The 14,630-nt window shown below is 33.8% G+C and overlaps 2 protein-coding genes across 2 annotated transcripts; both read left to right on the top strand.

Moving 5' to 3' along the window:
• The first annotated feature begins 151 nt into the window (after positions 1-151).
• Positions 152-5,038, top strand: LOC17875171 (phosphoglucomutase, chloroplastic). Its single transcript, XM_006281857.2, has 22 exons — positions 152-469; positions 582-647; positions 736-780; positions 884-976; positions 1,056-1,108; positions 1,279-1,330; positions 1,411-1,479; positions 1,680-1,748; positions 1,855-1,977; positions 2,074-2,126; positions 2,295-2,373; positions 2,455-2,519; positions 2,594-2,661; positions 2,762-2,880; positions 2,969-3,043; positions 3,136-3,251; positions 3,786-3,927; positions 4,013-4,094; positions 4,175-4,221; positions 4,307-4,384; positions 4,486-4,591; positions 4,679-5,038. The coding sequence occupies exons 1-22, from the start codon at positions 251-253 to the stop codon at positions 4,744-4,746; spliced, it is 1,887 nt and encodes a 628-aa protein (XP_006281919.1). The 5' UTR covers positions 152-250; the 3' UTR covers positions 4,747-5,038.
• A 7,413-nt stretch (positions 5,039-12,451) lies between these two features.
• On the top strand, positions 12,452-14,058 carry LOC17874857 (gibberellin 20 oxidase 2). Its single transcript, XM_006280559.2, has 3 exons — positions 12,452-13,051; positions 13,210-13,531; positions 13,625-14,058. The coding sequence occupies exons 1-3, from the start codon at positions 12,492-12,494 to the stop codon at positions 13,895-13,897; spliced, it is 1,155 nt and encodes a 384-aa protein (XP_006280621.1). The 5' UTR covers positions 12,452-12,491; the 3' UTR covers positions 13,898-14,058.
• Positions 14,059-14,630: the final 572 nt, after the last annotated feature.

Genomic DNA, 14,630 nt, shown 5'->3' with positions numbered 1-14,630 from the left:
TTAATTCGACAGACCCGAGAGAATATACTAATCGAATCAGTGACACGTGTCAGTATCTCTCACAAAATGAAATAAAAAAAATAGAGTAGACTGTGAAGAAGATAAGCGAAGCAAAGGTACATGTGGATTTCTCTCTTCCCCAGGATCCTCTATTCAGTCGTCACTCCTTTTTTTTTTTTTTTAACGGACACTTCTCACTGATCCCATTCGCTCTCAGGACCAAATCGCCGCCGTAGCTGAAAAGGGAACAATGACGTCAACCTATGCGAGATTCGATACTGTATTCCTTTTTTCTAGGTTCGCCGGCGCTAAGTATTCGCCGTTTTCTCCGTCGCCGTCGCCGTCGCCGTCACCGACTCTTCTCTCTTCCGGAATTCAACTCAGGACCAAGCCGGCTTCGCGTTTGCAGTCAATTGTAGCTTTATCTTCATCTTCTGGCGCTGTTGTTGCCGGAACTGATAGCATTGAGGTTATTTTTCTTCTTCTTCTTCTTCTTCTTCTTCTTCTTCTTCTTCTTCTTCTTCTTTCGCTCCGTTTCTGGAATTTTCTTTGTTACTGATTCGTTTTTTTAAAAAAAATAGATCAAATCGTTGCCGACGAAGCCTATCGAAGGTCAGAAGACTGGAACTAGCGGACTACGGAAGAAAGTAATCAAATCAATCATTTTCTGAAATTTTGGAATTTCTCAAGTGTTTCTAGTAATTTGATTTACTTCGATATTTTTCTTAAGTTCAGGTGAAAGTTTTCATGGGAGAGAATTATCTACCCAACTGGATTCAGGTTCTGATTTTGTTAACTCCACTTTTGATTTTGCAATTCTGAATTCATGACTTCTTTTTGTTTTTCCAATGGTGAAATAGTGTTAATTGTTTATTTTGTTTAGGCATTGTTTAATTCATTGCCACTTGAGGATTATAAGAACGCGACGTTGGTTTTAGGAGGTGATGGTCGTTACTTCAACAAAGAGGCTTCACAGGTTAATTTCTTTCTCAGTGTGTGTGCACTTGTGTGCTTAACTTCTTTCATTTGTTGAGAGTCGTGTGCTTTTCTTGCAGATCATTATCAAAATTGCTGCTGGGAATGGAGTTGGGAAGATATTAGTTGGGAAGTAAGTTTCATTAGCCATTTCAAGTCTTTTTTTTTTGGATGAGTATACAATGCTGAAACTTTGCGAGTTGTTGACCTAGTCTATGAGTTCCTGATTGGGATTTTATTCGTTCATTTCATAGAGATTTTGCACACCTTAGACTTATCTAGCTGATAACCAAATACTTGTAGGGAAGGCATTTTGTCAACCCCAGCCGTTTCTGCTGTAATCAGAAAAAGAAAGGCAAGCTTTTTCTACCCTAATTCTTCTTAAAAAGTTCAACATCATCTTTTCGTTACTCATATTTATAATAATTCTCACAGGCTAATGGAGGATTTATCATGAGTGCAAGTCATAATCCTGGTGGACCTGAATATGACTGGGGTATCAAGGTAATATATAAGTGACATGCCTTTTCATTTTTTGAATCTGTAACCTTTGTATATGTGAAAGCTGAAAAGGATAAAACTTAATTTGAGGTGATATTTCATTATGTAGGATATTTGGGTCTTGAACGACAATGAGTTATACTATATAATCAGCTTTGCTGGCAGTTTATTAATCACCTTATGTCATCGTTCTTAATTTTCAGTTCAACTACAGCAGTGGTCAGCCGGCTCCTGAATCCATTACTGACAAAATTTATGGAAATACGCTTTCAGTAAGCATCTTGCCTAATTTTCGCTTCATGATCACTGTACTTCGTGGCGTCCTATCAAATTGTTTGTATAATGGTTTCATCTCTGAACTCTGGTACTGTATTCTAGATATCTGAGATTAAGGTGGCAGAGATTCCTGACATTGATCTTTCTCAAGTTGGCATTACCAAATATGGGAATTTCAGTGTGGAAGTTATAGATCCTGTTTCCGACTACTTGGAGCTCATGGAGGTAAGAATACACTCATAAGCTTCTCCTGTTCCTTTCTTATGATGTTGGGCTTGTTTGACATTACTCATGTGACATATTCCCTGGTATTCTATGCAGGATGTGTTCGACTTTGATCTCATCAGAGGTCTTCTTTCAAGATCAGATTTTGGGTATGTTCTTATATTTAGAGCCAAACAGGCTAGAAGCATTTTATGTCATTTTTGGGTGTTGATGATCCTATTATATGCGCCTTCAGCCTGGTTGCAGAGTCCTTCAACGTGCTAAGAGCCGAAACTAGGCTATTGTGTGATGACGTTTTTTCTGCCCCTTGCCTTCAGGTTCATGTTTGATGCCATGCATGCTGTTACTGGTGCTTATGCAAAACCAATTTTTGTCGATAATCTTGGAGCCAAACCGGTATGTCTTGGATATTAAGATAAATATGTCATTTAGAATGCGTAGACATTTCAGATGATTAATGTTAAGCATGTTTTGTAGGATTCAATTTCCAATGGGGTTCCTCTGGAAGATTTCGGGCATGGGCATCCAGATCCTAATTTGACGTAAGAAACAAACTGAAGAGACTTTTCACCATACTTACTTACCATGTAACTTCTGTTAACCTTCGTACATATAGATATGCTAAGGATTTGGTTGATGTCATGTATCGTGATGATGGTCCTAATTTCGGAGCAGCAAGTGATGGTATTATTACGGACGTTTATCTTTCAAATTTTCTTCTTCTTTTAGGCGAAGAAACGTTAGTCCCGAATTTAGTCACCAAAATACTGCATTTTTCTGACAGGTGATGGTGACAGAAATATGGTTTTAGGAAACAAATTCTTTGTCACTCCTTCAGACTCTGTTGCTATCATCGCAGCCAATGCACAAGAAACAATACCATATTTCCGGGATGGCCCTAAGGTGGAGACTGCTTTGCAGAAATTGCTTTTCATTATTTTCTATTAGATAGAGTTCCATTAAAGTAAATGGTTGCCATTCTTATGCTCAGGGGCTAGCACGCTCGATGCCAACAAGTGGTGCTCTTGATCGTGTTGCCGAGAAGTTGAAGCTTCCTTTCTTCGAGGTCAACCATTTTTAGTCAACATATGGAATTTTCATGTTTGCAACCTGATATATCAGGAGAACATTTTTGACAAGGTAACTTGTTTTTTCTAGGTTCCCACTGGGTGGAAATTTTTTGGAAATCTTATGGATGCTGGAAAATTGTCAATCTGTGGAGAAGAAAGCTTTGGCACAGGTTCTGATCACATCCGTGAGAAGGATGGCATATGGTACTCTCTTCCTTAAACCTTATGTTCACTAACAACTGGGTGAATATGCGATAACCCAATCATTGACATGCATAGTGGGCGTCTTGAGACTTTATCATCACATATCAGTTTACGAATGGTGTTTAAATCTATTCAGCATTGTATCACGGATGTCAAAATTAAATCACACTTTGATCTTTGGTATTCTATTGAGTGAAAATCCCAAAATACTGACCTGAATAATCTAAAATTTTTTATTTTTTTTAGCTGGAATCACCCATGAATTACTTCATCAGTTAGCTATAGTTTCGATACTAAGATGAAGGTGTCATTTAAAATTGTCCCTAATTCGTTTTCAAACGTAGGAAAGGCGCTGTCCAGCACACAGCTTTTCTTTTTACCTGACTCAAATTTTTACAATCTAGTTATGCGTATTGTCTCTGAACTTGGTTTTCATGAAGCTATCTACGTATATGGATTTTTAATCCCATTCCAGAGCTTTGTATATGCTACTCTGCTTTTACATTATATGATGACTTTAACCTTAAATGACAGGGCTGTGTTGGCGTGGCTTTCGATCCTAGCTCATCGCAACAAGGACACGAAACCAGGGGAAAAGTTGGTGTCTGTCGCAGATGTTGTGAAAGAGTATTGGGCGACGTATGGAAGGAACTTCTTTTCCAGATATGATTATGAAGTAAGATTGTGTGTGATTTTTATAACATGTCTGAGTAATAAATTTTATTGTGGAAACCCCTCAGCTCTTATGACCGTGTGATCAGGAATGTGAATCTGAAGGAGCCAATAAAATGATAGAGTATCTTAGAGAGATTGTGTCTAAGAGCAAGGCTGGTGAAAGTTATGGTTAGGTTCATCCCAGGCAATTTCTTTCTCCTTATTTAATAACTTAACTTTTATTATTCATAACAAATTTCATCTTTCAGGAAGCTATGTCCTCCAGTTTGCAGATGACTTTTCTTACACGGACCCTGTAAGTCTGATAATGAAAAATATTGATGATGATTCAACCATCCTGTTATTTTGAATACTGAGCAAGTTTCTACATTTTGGTTTAGGTTGATGGAAGTGTTGCATCCAAACAAGGTGTTCGGTTTGTTTTCACGGATGGATCCAGAATCATATTTCGTTTATCCGTATGTTGTAGATTTTCTTTAAAATAAATCAAATTTTTAATTTCTTATAAAACACATTGGCCCCTAAACAGTGACCTAACTTGGAAATATATTTGTTCCAGGGAACTGGTTCAGCTGGTGCTACAGTTCGAATTTACATTGAACAATTTGAGCCAGACGTTTCAAAGCATGATGTGGATGCACAAATAGCTCTGAAACCTTTAATTGGTTCGTTCTTGTTTTGTTTCGGGAGACTTAAAGATGTCTTATTCATGACTGTGGTAATTAATAATTGATCTGGGTGTCATGTAACAGATCTTGCATTGTATGTATCAAAGCTGAAGGACTTCACAGGGAGGGAGAAGCCCACAGTCATTACATGAAGGAAAAAAACTATTCTGTGTCACATGGTCCTTTTGAAAGGCAAGTTGGGTTCCTGACTTCAGTTTTGTCTGCCATGTTTATTTAAAAATTCCAGAGCAATAGATGCTTATCTGTGTAACATGTACAACTAAATACGTCTTTCTACATATAAATAAAAGGATATCTCTTCCTTAACCTGTGGGAGTCATGATCTCCGATGATCATGGGCTATAAGATGTAGAATGTGTATTAGAAAGGAATGCTTGGTGCAAGATATCTGGTATGCCAATGAAAATATTCTATTTTTTTGTATCACCTAGGCCACCTTACTGGATACTACATGCACGGTCATGTACATATATCATGAGAACAGATGTCTCTTATGCTGCTCGTTATTGGATTCCTGAATTCAATTGTTATCTATTCCTTTACTCTTAGTTGGTGTCTTTTTGCTCGGAAGCGACCAAGTGAATATTCAGTTGCAGGCAAGCTGTACTTGTTTTTTTTGCAGTCTATGTATTTGTTGCAGGCTCCTTTAGCTGAAAAGTTTCAATGATAGAGACTATCTCCCAATGGCCGTTAAAAGACCAGTCCATTTGCTGTACAAGTAAGACTTCCACTATACACACACACCCCAATATAAATTTTCTTTGATATTTTGTTAAGAATCTGGAAAGAAAGAAAGAAAATGGTAGGGAAGAAACTAGAACTCTTCTATTCCAATATATTCAATATGATATGGTTTGCTGAACATGACCTAACACATGTATTTGTTAGTAGTAGTAGTCTATTGGTTTGTTCATAGGTTGATTGACACAGCTATAAACGAAATCATCCCTAGGTTTCTGTTTTCTCGGCTACATATATATATTTACAGAGATTCTTGGTAACTAAAGATCTTTCCTTGTTAACTTTTATGATCCTGTCTATATCATATTCTGTAATGTGCACAAACGACTGGGTCACTATTCTAATATCCTAAACAGTGAGGGACATGCTTTTGGCGTTATTAGTGATAAAGTCATGTCTTTTTCTAGGGGAATCAAGAAACAAAGATCTATTGGAGATCATATCTGCTCCCTGATGTCTAGTGCCATCAGTTAATAAGTACTCTTCTCTCTCCACTCAATAATGCCACAGGAGAGAAAGAGAAAAAAAAAAGAAGGTAATCTTTTTATAAAAGTGGATAAACAAGAGAATGGAAGAGGAACTGTGTTGTGTGTCCTAGTTGTGAGTGACAAATCCGATGTCGAAACGTAGTCCATTCCTAGGGTCCAGCATTTTTTTGATTCCTCTATCCCTTTTTTTTTTCGAAATTAGGAAGATATAACTCAATTAAGCACAAGCACATATCTCTTGTTCCCCACTTGTTTAAAATCTCTTTTGGTAAATCCCACTTTGATTGTAATCTCCTTGACCTGATGATGATCACTCTGGTTTGTTCTTCTTTCTTGGGTTAGCTCTGATCCATTCGTGGGTGGGGGGTGTAAGGGTCTGGGTGTGGTGGTAATAGAAACATATGAGTTTTTTTGGGTGTTGTACGGAATATGTCTTGTGAAGAAGTAGGTCCTTTTGTTTGTTTTTGTTTGTTATCTCTTTTGGAGATAAACAAACACTTACCTGCAATTTGCTGTTGTGTGTGATAAGAGTAGTAAAGAGAAGTTATAGTTTGATAGTGAGATTGTCATGTCAAAAGCAGGTTTTGTTCATCGTTTAGTGAAGGTAGGGAATCTATTTAGTGGTTTTATAAAGTTGAAAACGCTAAGTGACAAGACCACTATACTTTTTATGACTTGTATTGTTTTTTTTTTCTCCTTTCTTTCTTTTAATTCTTCTAACTCTCAGGTCTTTGGTTTTTTTTTTTTTTTTTTTTTTGGGTTCTTGCATGGAAAGTAAAATAAAATTGGATCGCTTTTGACCTCATTATTTTATTTTATTTTATTTTTCCTTTTCATGTCAATTTCTGTATAATCATTTCGATTTGAATTCCAAAATTAGAAAGTCTACAGATATCTCCACCCAAAAAAAGAATAAATATGAACGTAACAAGTGTTGCATATACATCACTAAACACCTTCTTTACAGAATCGTAACACATATTTTTATATATATAATTATTCTCTAAATTGATAAATATTTTTTCAGATATTCATTTGTATGACTTTTCTTCAATTTGGTATTCTATGAATCGATGGACCCTAAGAAAAATATTTGGACTTGTTTATTTGTCAGGAGGAGGACTGACTCGTGAATTTTGGTACTTCTTTTGTTTTCCTTGTTGAACAAATATACTTTTCAACTCACAAGTTTTTTTTTTTTTTTTTTTTTTTTTTTTTTTTGTCGCTTCGACTCAGATTTAATTTTTACTATTTTGACTAAATTTGGATATGTAACTCTCACAATATAATGTGTCATAACAACAATTTATGTGATTTATGATAAGTGCTTTGGATGACTTCATGTTACTCGTTTATAACCATAGCTTTGACTATTTTGAATATAAGAATCGGTAAAAAGCGTATTATTCTTGTAAATTACATCACGTTAAAAGGGACTTAACCAACTTGGTATGGTGGTTGAAGATTAACCTTAGAGCTAGGTGATCAGAATATCAATTTTATATGTCTTAAATAACAATAAGGTTTTGTCTCTTCACAAACTCGAAATAGAGTTTTAACTTCAACTCAAGATCCAAAGTTATTCAAGATCCAAAGTTGAGTAAACTTTGATTTCGGTTAGCAACGATCAAACTTTTTAACGGTGTAGCAAAAGTTGTCACTTCATGGTCGTCTTCTTTCTTTTCTTGATAGGTCATCATTATACTTGCCTCTTGCCACTTTTTCATATCATCTTTGTGATTTCCATTTTTGATGGCTGAAACTGAAAACAAGCCAATCAATCTTTTGATTCTATTATTTTAACTTTTCGGTCAATGTCTTCTTTTTTTCAGTGGTTTTTTTTGGGTTTATGATCTTGAAACTACTATTCAAGATACAAGAAATTGCGACATTTTCTTTTATATCTATAATTATATAATAAAATTATAATTATTATTCACAGTTGTAAGTGATGGCTCTAGCTATATAGAATGAGAAAGAAAGTGACCTTGTTGAGAAGAGGTGTACAAGAGAGATAACGAATTGAGGACAAGTACCACTACAACCTTTGTAACCAACGTGCATCTTGTCTTATTGTCGCAATACGGAGTTGACATTATTGGTGCTTGAATCGTTATCACTTATCAGTATCCACATTCTACAGTTACCTCAAGATTTTCTTTTATTGGATATGAAAACGAAATTTTATTTCACTACTTATGGGAACTAATTTCTCATTGTCTTTGAAATTGGTGACCGTACGTGTCCAATATATATTATAACAGTGTTTCTCTTGAAAGTTACCCGACTAGACCAAATCTATATTAAGTAAAATCTTTGTGCTCTCGTGTATTGTAACTAGAAGTGTTTATTATGGATTTCGTGTTAGCTAGCTAGTAGAAGTGTCTATCGTACTTTTGTGTAGCGGATAAAAAAACTCCCAACGTAAATCGTCTGTACATGTTGTGACTCGTGAGTTTAAGGTAAAATCATCTGTATATTATACTAATTGAAGGGTTAGATGGCTAAACAGGGTTCAACCTTAACATACAAATTTTTCAGGATTCAAAAAGGGTTAAGGTTCATTCTGAGTCGGATTTTAAATAAACAGGGTCGGGTCGGACCAAAAAACCTTGTTTAACATCCCTAGGTATATATATGGATATGGATATGATGGCGTGTAAATTTTGTTTTATAAATAACATGAGACATGAAACACGTTTGGTGTTTTGTGGAGCTATACTGAGAGTCTGAGACTCAAGTCATTGTAAATGGTAATTGATCTACAATACTACATTTGATTGAATTTTTGAATCTAAACTAAATTTATGTTTTAGTTCAATTTTAACATACTTATATGCTGAAGGTCAATATGACAGATTTTTTCATCCGAGTTTTTGTAGAATTTGGCGCTATAATTAAGACTTTATATAAAGATCGTCAAACTAATATCTCATGTAGTTTTATTTATTTAAAGCAATTGTTTTTCTAAAACTTTAATTAATTAGGAACATAAGGAGTACAATATTTCATAAATAAATGGGAGGTTTTTTTTTTGGTAGGAAGGAAGTTTTTTCAAAAATAATAGCTCTGAAATCTGTCTTTTATAATATTTTTTTTTTAAAAAGTGAATTCAATTTTAATCAGTTTTCCTTTCGAAAAATAATTTTCTGCATATTTCTCTATCTCGTTTTCAATTACTTAAAAATATTATCGTTTTTTCTAACCACCTAAATATAACCGTAAATGTATACGCCATGATTTGAATTGGCTAGAAACATAAAAATATATATTGGATTGAAACTCAACTTGCATCTTTTTATATTTTTGGGAGGCAAAAACTAGAATTGGGATTAAGTTCGGATTTGATATATTTGAAATATTTATTGCTAAGTACAAACATCTCTATAATAAAACGCATGGAGTAGTTTAGGTTGTGTTTTTTGATACACTAATTGGTTGGACAAGGCCATGTGCGATTGGATGTTGTGACTGAAGTTTCTATTTTGAGTTTGAACAAATAAATATCTCGTTTACAAAAAAAAAAAAAAAAAAAAAAATAAATATCTCATGTCTGTACTTTATATCAAGAAAAATAAACTTCTTTATATCCATATATGTATTTGTCACATTTTCTTGTTTTCTTGGTTTTTTTTTTTTTAATTCTTTCTTAAAATTCATTTCATGATAATATATTGAAATTTTGGCCTGAGAAAGTAACTAGTCCTGATAGACTGATTCAACCGATTGGACCACAAAAATAAAAGATTAAGATGTTATAGATAAACATCAGTTCAAATTTAGTTCTTGCTTTCTAATCAAAAAATATATATTGGATTTATTTGTCTGGAATCTTCGCTGTTAATTTTTTTACTCATTTCAACATATAATTAAAATACATATCATAATAAACTATATTTTAATTTATTTAAAATCAATAAAATTAAAATATAGTTTATTATGATAATTAAATAGTTGATTTTTATGTTTTTATTATAACTTACTCATTTATAATGAGTGAAACTATTACTTATGAGATTACAACATATAAAATGAATTATTTTAAACAATGTTAATTTTATTTTTTTGAAATTTCTGTTTTTTTCTTCACTAATTATGTTTTGTCAAAATTTATATGTTATTGTTACTAACTAATTTATACATATTTTAAATTATACTAATTGTTTTTAATATATATTTTTAGCTCTTATTATGATAAAATATATAGTCAGATTTTATTTCAAAATGAAGTGTCTAAATTCAAATCCGGTTTTCATTTTGTAATATATATTGCTATTTCTTAATTTGGGGAAATATACGGGTCCTAATTATTCTGTAAGAAAAAGAACTCCAAAACCATATTATTATTATTTTAAAACCAAAAGTTATGATTTACGTTAATTCAAGTCAATCCCTAAATGGTTAAGCAAAACATTTAGGGATTAACTGACTTCACCAAATTTTCAACATTTTAAAAAGGAAATAGAGACCTTTTTGGTCACTAATTAGAACCATGATTCGTAGTTTGTTTGTTTTTTTTTTTTTTTGAAGAATGTTTAAAAAGAAGAGAGTGGGAGGAAAAGGGAACTGGCCAATGGGGAGAGGGGGGAGGATTGAATTTGGGCTATTTGGATTCTGAGAACAGTTAAAAAGCAAAGAGAAGTCTCATGCTTTACCAATCTTTATACTCTCTTCTCCTCACTTCTCTTCTGCTTGCTTGGGGCCTTTGTAGCTTATTGGCATTTGGCCCCCACCTCTCTTCACCAAACACTTGTTCTCCTCTTTGTCCTTTTCCATGCCCTATTAGTTTCAAGTTCCGACAAATAAAACACACGTGGGATAAGACTAATAGTTTACTGACCCTGCCTTTCTCATAACTTCTACTACATTCAATCTACTTCAGTTTGGTTTTGTCTCATAAGTTTTGGTTAGGATCGACTTTTAAACTCATTCCATCAACAATAATATAGGAAATAATAAGAATCAAGAAAATCAAGAAACAAATGCATATGGTTTCATATATATCACTGGTGTGCCCGATAAAATCAGTAAACTCATCTTGGAGTCGAAGGTTAACAAAACAATACTCCCTCTGTTTCATTATAAGTGATGTTTTAGCCAAATTTTTTTGTTTCAATATAAATGATGTTTTTAATTTCCTATGCAAAAATTTAATGTATTTAATATATTTTGACCAATTATATTTTACATTATATTTTTTTATTGGTTGAATTCATATTAATTAATGATATTTTTATGAAAAATGGTTAAGTTATATGTTTTATTATTTAGTGTGTCAAAACTTTAAACATTACTTATAATAAAACAGACGGAGTACTAACTAGTAGAAGTGCACAAGTACGATTTTTATCGTCATAAAGTTTTTATTTTACACTTATAAAATTCTTTTCAAATTTTGATGTAATAGAGTTGGGAATTAGTTTTTTTTTGGTAATAAGAGTTGGGAATTAGTTGCAAACATATAAATGCGAGTAATGATAAAGTGTAGTAGTAATTAAAATGACGAATCTACGAAACTTTTTCAAAGTCTTAATTGGTCGAACCAACCATGAATGATTTGGGCATAATTACAAGAGATCCTGCAGGTTGTGGGGTTTGCAAAATCGACCCCATATCTTACCATTTAAGTGTAATAAGAGCAGCCCAAAATTATTACTCATGTTTGGATCCAAAGTCTGAAAAAAAAACTATACTAATGCTTTCATTTTTCTCTTTGGTATCCAATAAAAAGTCGACAAACAACCAAAACAAAAAAACTATGTAAGACGATAAAGTAAACAAGTAAATAGAAACAACACTTCTCCTAATACAGCCAAAACATAACCTCGGGAACCTCTTCTTCCTGCCAACTATAAAAACAGACACCAACAAAAAAGATCCATTGATTTCATATTTTTTGCTTGCTTATAAACAATAAGTATATGTTTTCATGTTTTTTTTTAAAATACCCAATTCGTCACTTTCTCCATGGCAATTTGTTTCTTGGACCCAAGCCAAATTTTGATTCTAGAGTATGTATGATGTATCTCTCTTGTAAAAAATTCTAGTGATCAAATACTAGAAATTATTAAGGTGGTATACTCTAGATAGATACATGTAAGTATTTTTAAGACAATATATTATACATGAAATGATTGCATGATTCCGATAAGAATGTATTTTATAAGATCAAGATTGAATCCAACATGCATGAATACCAAAGCACATTGAAACAAATACGCATTTAGTTTACGATTTAATAATTGTCGTCTAGTTCTTTTTGTCTTTTTGGATTAAGACCAAAACATTTTGTTCAATATACGCAATTTTTTTTTTTAACTCTACTATTATATTCACCTTATCAAGAGATTAGTATGAAAAATTGAAAACCCTCCCATGTGGCAAAGCCCTTTAAAACATAAATATGAGAAAGGAAAAGAAAATTATTAAAAGAAATATAGAAAAAAAAAAAAAAAAAAAATCAAACCAAAACAAATGAACACTAACATGACTTGAAGCTTGCTTCTACTTTTATTTTTTAGTATGACATTGCTTGCTTATATAAAGACTTAAAGGACCCTTTGTTCCCCCATCTCCTCAACAACACTCACTTTGAACAAGACAAAACAAAAAACCCAAAAAACTCTCAAAGAAAAAAAAGAAAAGAAATGGCGATTATTTGCACAACAACAACAACATCTCCGGCAGAGAAAGATCACGAACCAAAACAACAAGATCTTGAAAACGACCAAACTCCTCCACTGATCTTTAACCCTTCTCTTCTTAACCTTCAATCCCAAATCCCAAACCAGTTCATTTGGCCAGACGAAGAGAAACCTAAACCTTCCGTTGATATCCCTGAGCTCAACGTCCCTTTCATCGATCTCTCAAGCCAAGACTCTACTCTTGAAGCTTCTAGACTCATCGCGGAAGCTTGCACCAAACACGGCTTCTTCCTCGTCGTCAATCATGGCGTCAGCGAGTCACTCGTATCCGAAGCTAACCGTTTAATGGAACGTTTCTTCGACATGCCTCCCGCCGGGAAACAGCGAGCTCAGAGAAAACCCGGTGAGAGCTGTGGCTATGCTAGTAGCTTCACCGGAAGATTCTCCACCAAGCTCCCGTGGAAGGAGACTCTCTCTTTCCGGTTCTCCAACGAGAATAGTGGCTCGAGAACCGTTCAAGACTACTTCTCCGACACATTAGGACAAGAGTTCGAGCACTTTGGGTACGTGTCTTTTAAAACAGAACAAGAACCACAAATCAGAACAGAGCAAACCCTTTTTTTTCTCTGTTTTCTAATCTTAAACTTTCATAAACCGGTTTTCATAAAACAGAAACAATTTTACCGGTTTAGCTAATGATTTCCCCGGTTTTATTCAACAGGAAGGTGTATCAAGACTACTGTGAAGCAATGAGTTCTCTATCACTCAAGATAATGGAGCTTCTGGGGCTAAGTTTAGGCGTAAACCGAGACTATTTCCGAGGATTTTTCGAAGAGAATGATTCGATAATGAGGCTAAATCATTATCCTCCATGCCAAACACCAGATCTCACGTTAGGTACAGGACCTCATTGTGATCCAAGCTCTTTGACAATCCTACATCAAGACCAAGTCAATGGCCTTCAAGTCTTTGTCGACAATCAATGGCGATCCATACTCCCCAATCCCAAGGCTTTCGTTGTCAACATCGGTGACACTTTCATGGTAATTAATAAAGTAACCATCTCTCAAATAGTAGTACTAAATAGTAACTACATGCATTATGATGATTGAATCAACTTTGGTTTTTGTATGTAGGCTCTATCGAACGGGATATTCAAGAGTTGTTTGCATAGAGCGGTGGTGAACAGAGAAAGCGCGAGGAAATCAATGGCGTTTTTCTTGTGTCCGAAGAAAGACAAAGTGGTGAGACCACCAAGTGAGATATTGGAGAAGAACAAAACAAGAAAATACCCTGACTTCACTTGGTCTATGTTCCTTGAGTTCACTCAAAAACATTACAGAGCAGATGTGAATACTCTCGATTCCTTTTCAAATTGGGTCATTAGCAACAACAATAATCCCATCTAAGAAACCAAATTTCTATCTATATATCTTTTGTCTCTTTTCTTTTCTTCTTTTTTGGTTACTTTTGTCCTTTGTTCTCATGGTGAAATGCATTAATTTGGATTTCAAAGTTTAAAACGTTATGTTATATTGCTCCAAGTTTTAGACCATGGCATATCATATGAATGCTCGTTAGTTTGAATATCTTAAATAACTACGTGTGAGGATATATGAAGTAAATATATGGGAACGATACGGTGTCTTGATCTATATATGTTATTTCCATTTAAAATTCGGAATAAAAACGAAAATCTCTTCATGGGGAGAAGGCGTAGGTTCGAACTCCTCCTAATCAACTAAAAAAAAAAAAAAAAAAAAGAATTTCCTCAAATAAAATCATGTTCCAAATACAAAGAGTAAAGAAGAAGAAGAAATATAACATAAAAATAGTACTAAACTATAAGTGTAAATATTTCCGTTATTTTTACCATCATTTCTATTTAAAATATGTGTGTTTATCTTTTAATAACTAGCTTATATTTTCAAAATTTAAGATACATGATAGAGTTTTCTAGTTTTAAGAGGGGATTTTGATTGAAACACATTGTCACCATTCACCAAACCGGACGGGAACGGGACACACAGAACTTGTTGACTCACTCACTCATATCTACGTGTTATATTTTTGGGAGTGGATTTGATTGGAGAACAATAGACAAAAAAAAGAGAGTAAAGAAAATTCCAAGAACAAAGTACA

The sequence above is a fragment of the Capsella rubella genome, unplaced genomic scaffold, assembly GCF_000375325.1.
Source record: "Capsella rubella cultivar Monte Gargano unplaced genomic scaffold, Caprub1_0 scaffold_8, whole genome shotgun sequence".
Classification (NCBI taxonomy): domain Eukaryota; kingdom Viridiplantae; phylum Streptophyta; class Magnoliopsida; order Brassicales; family Brassicaceae; genus Capsella; species Capsella rubella.
Note: the sequence above shows the minus strand (reverse complement) of the source record. Positions and strands in the feature narration are given on the sequence as shown.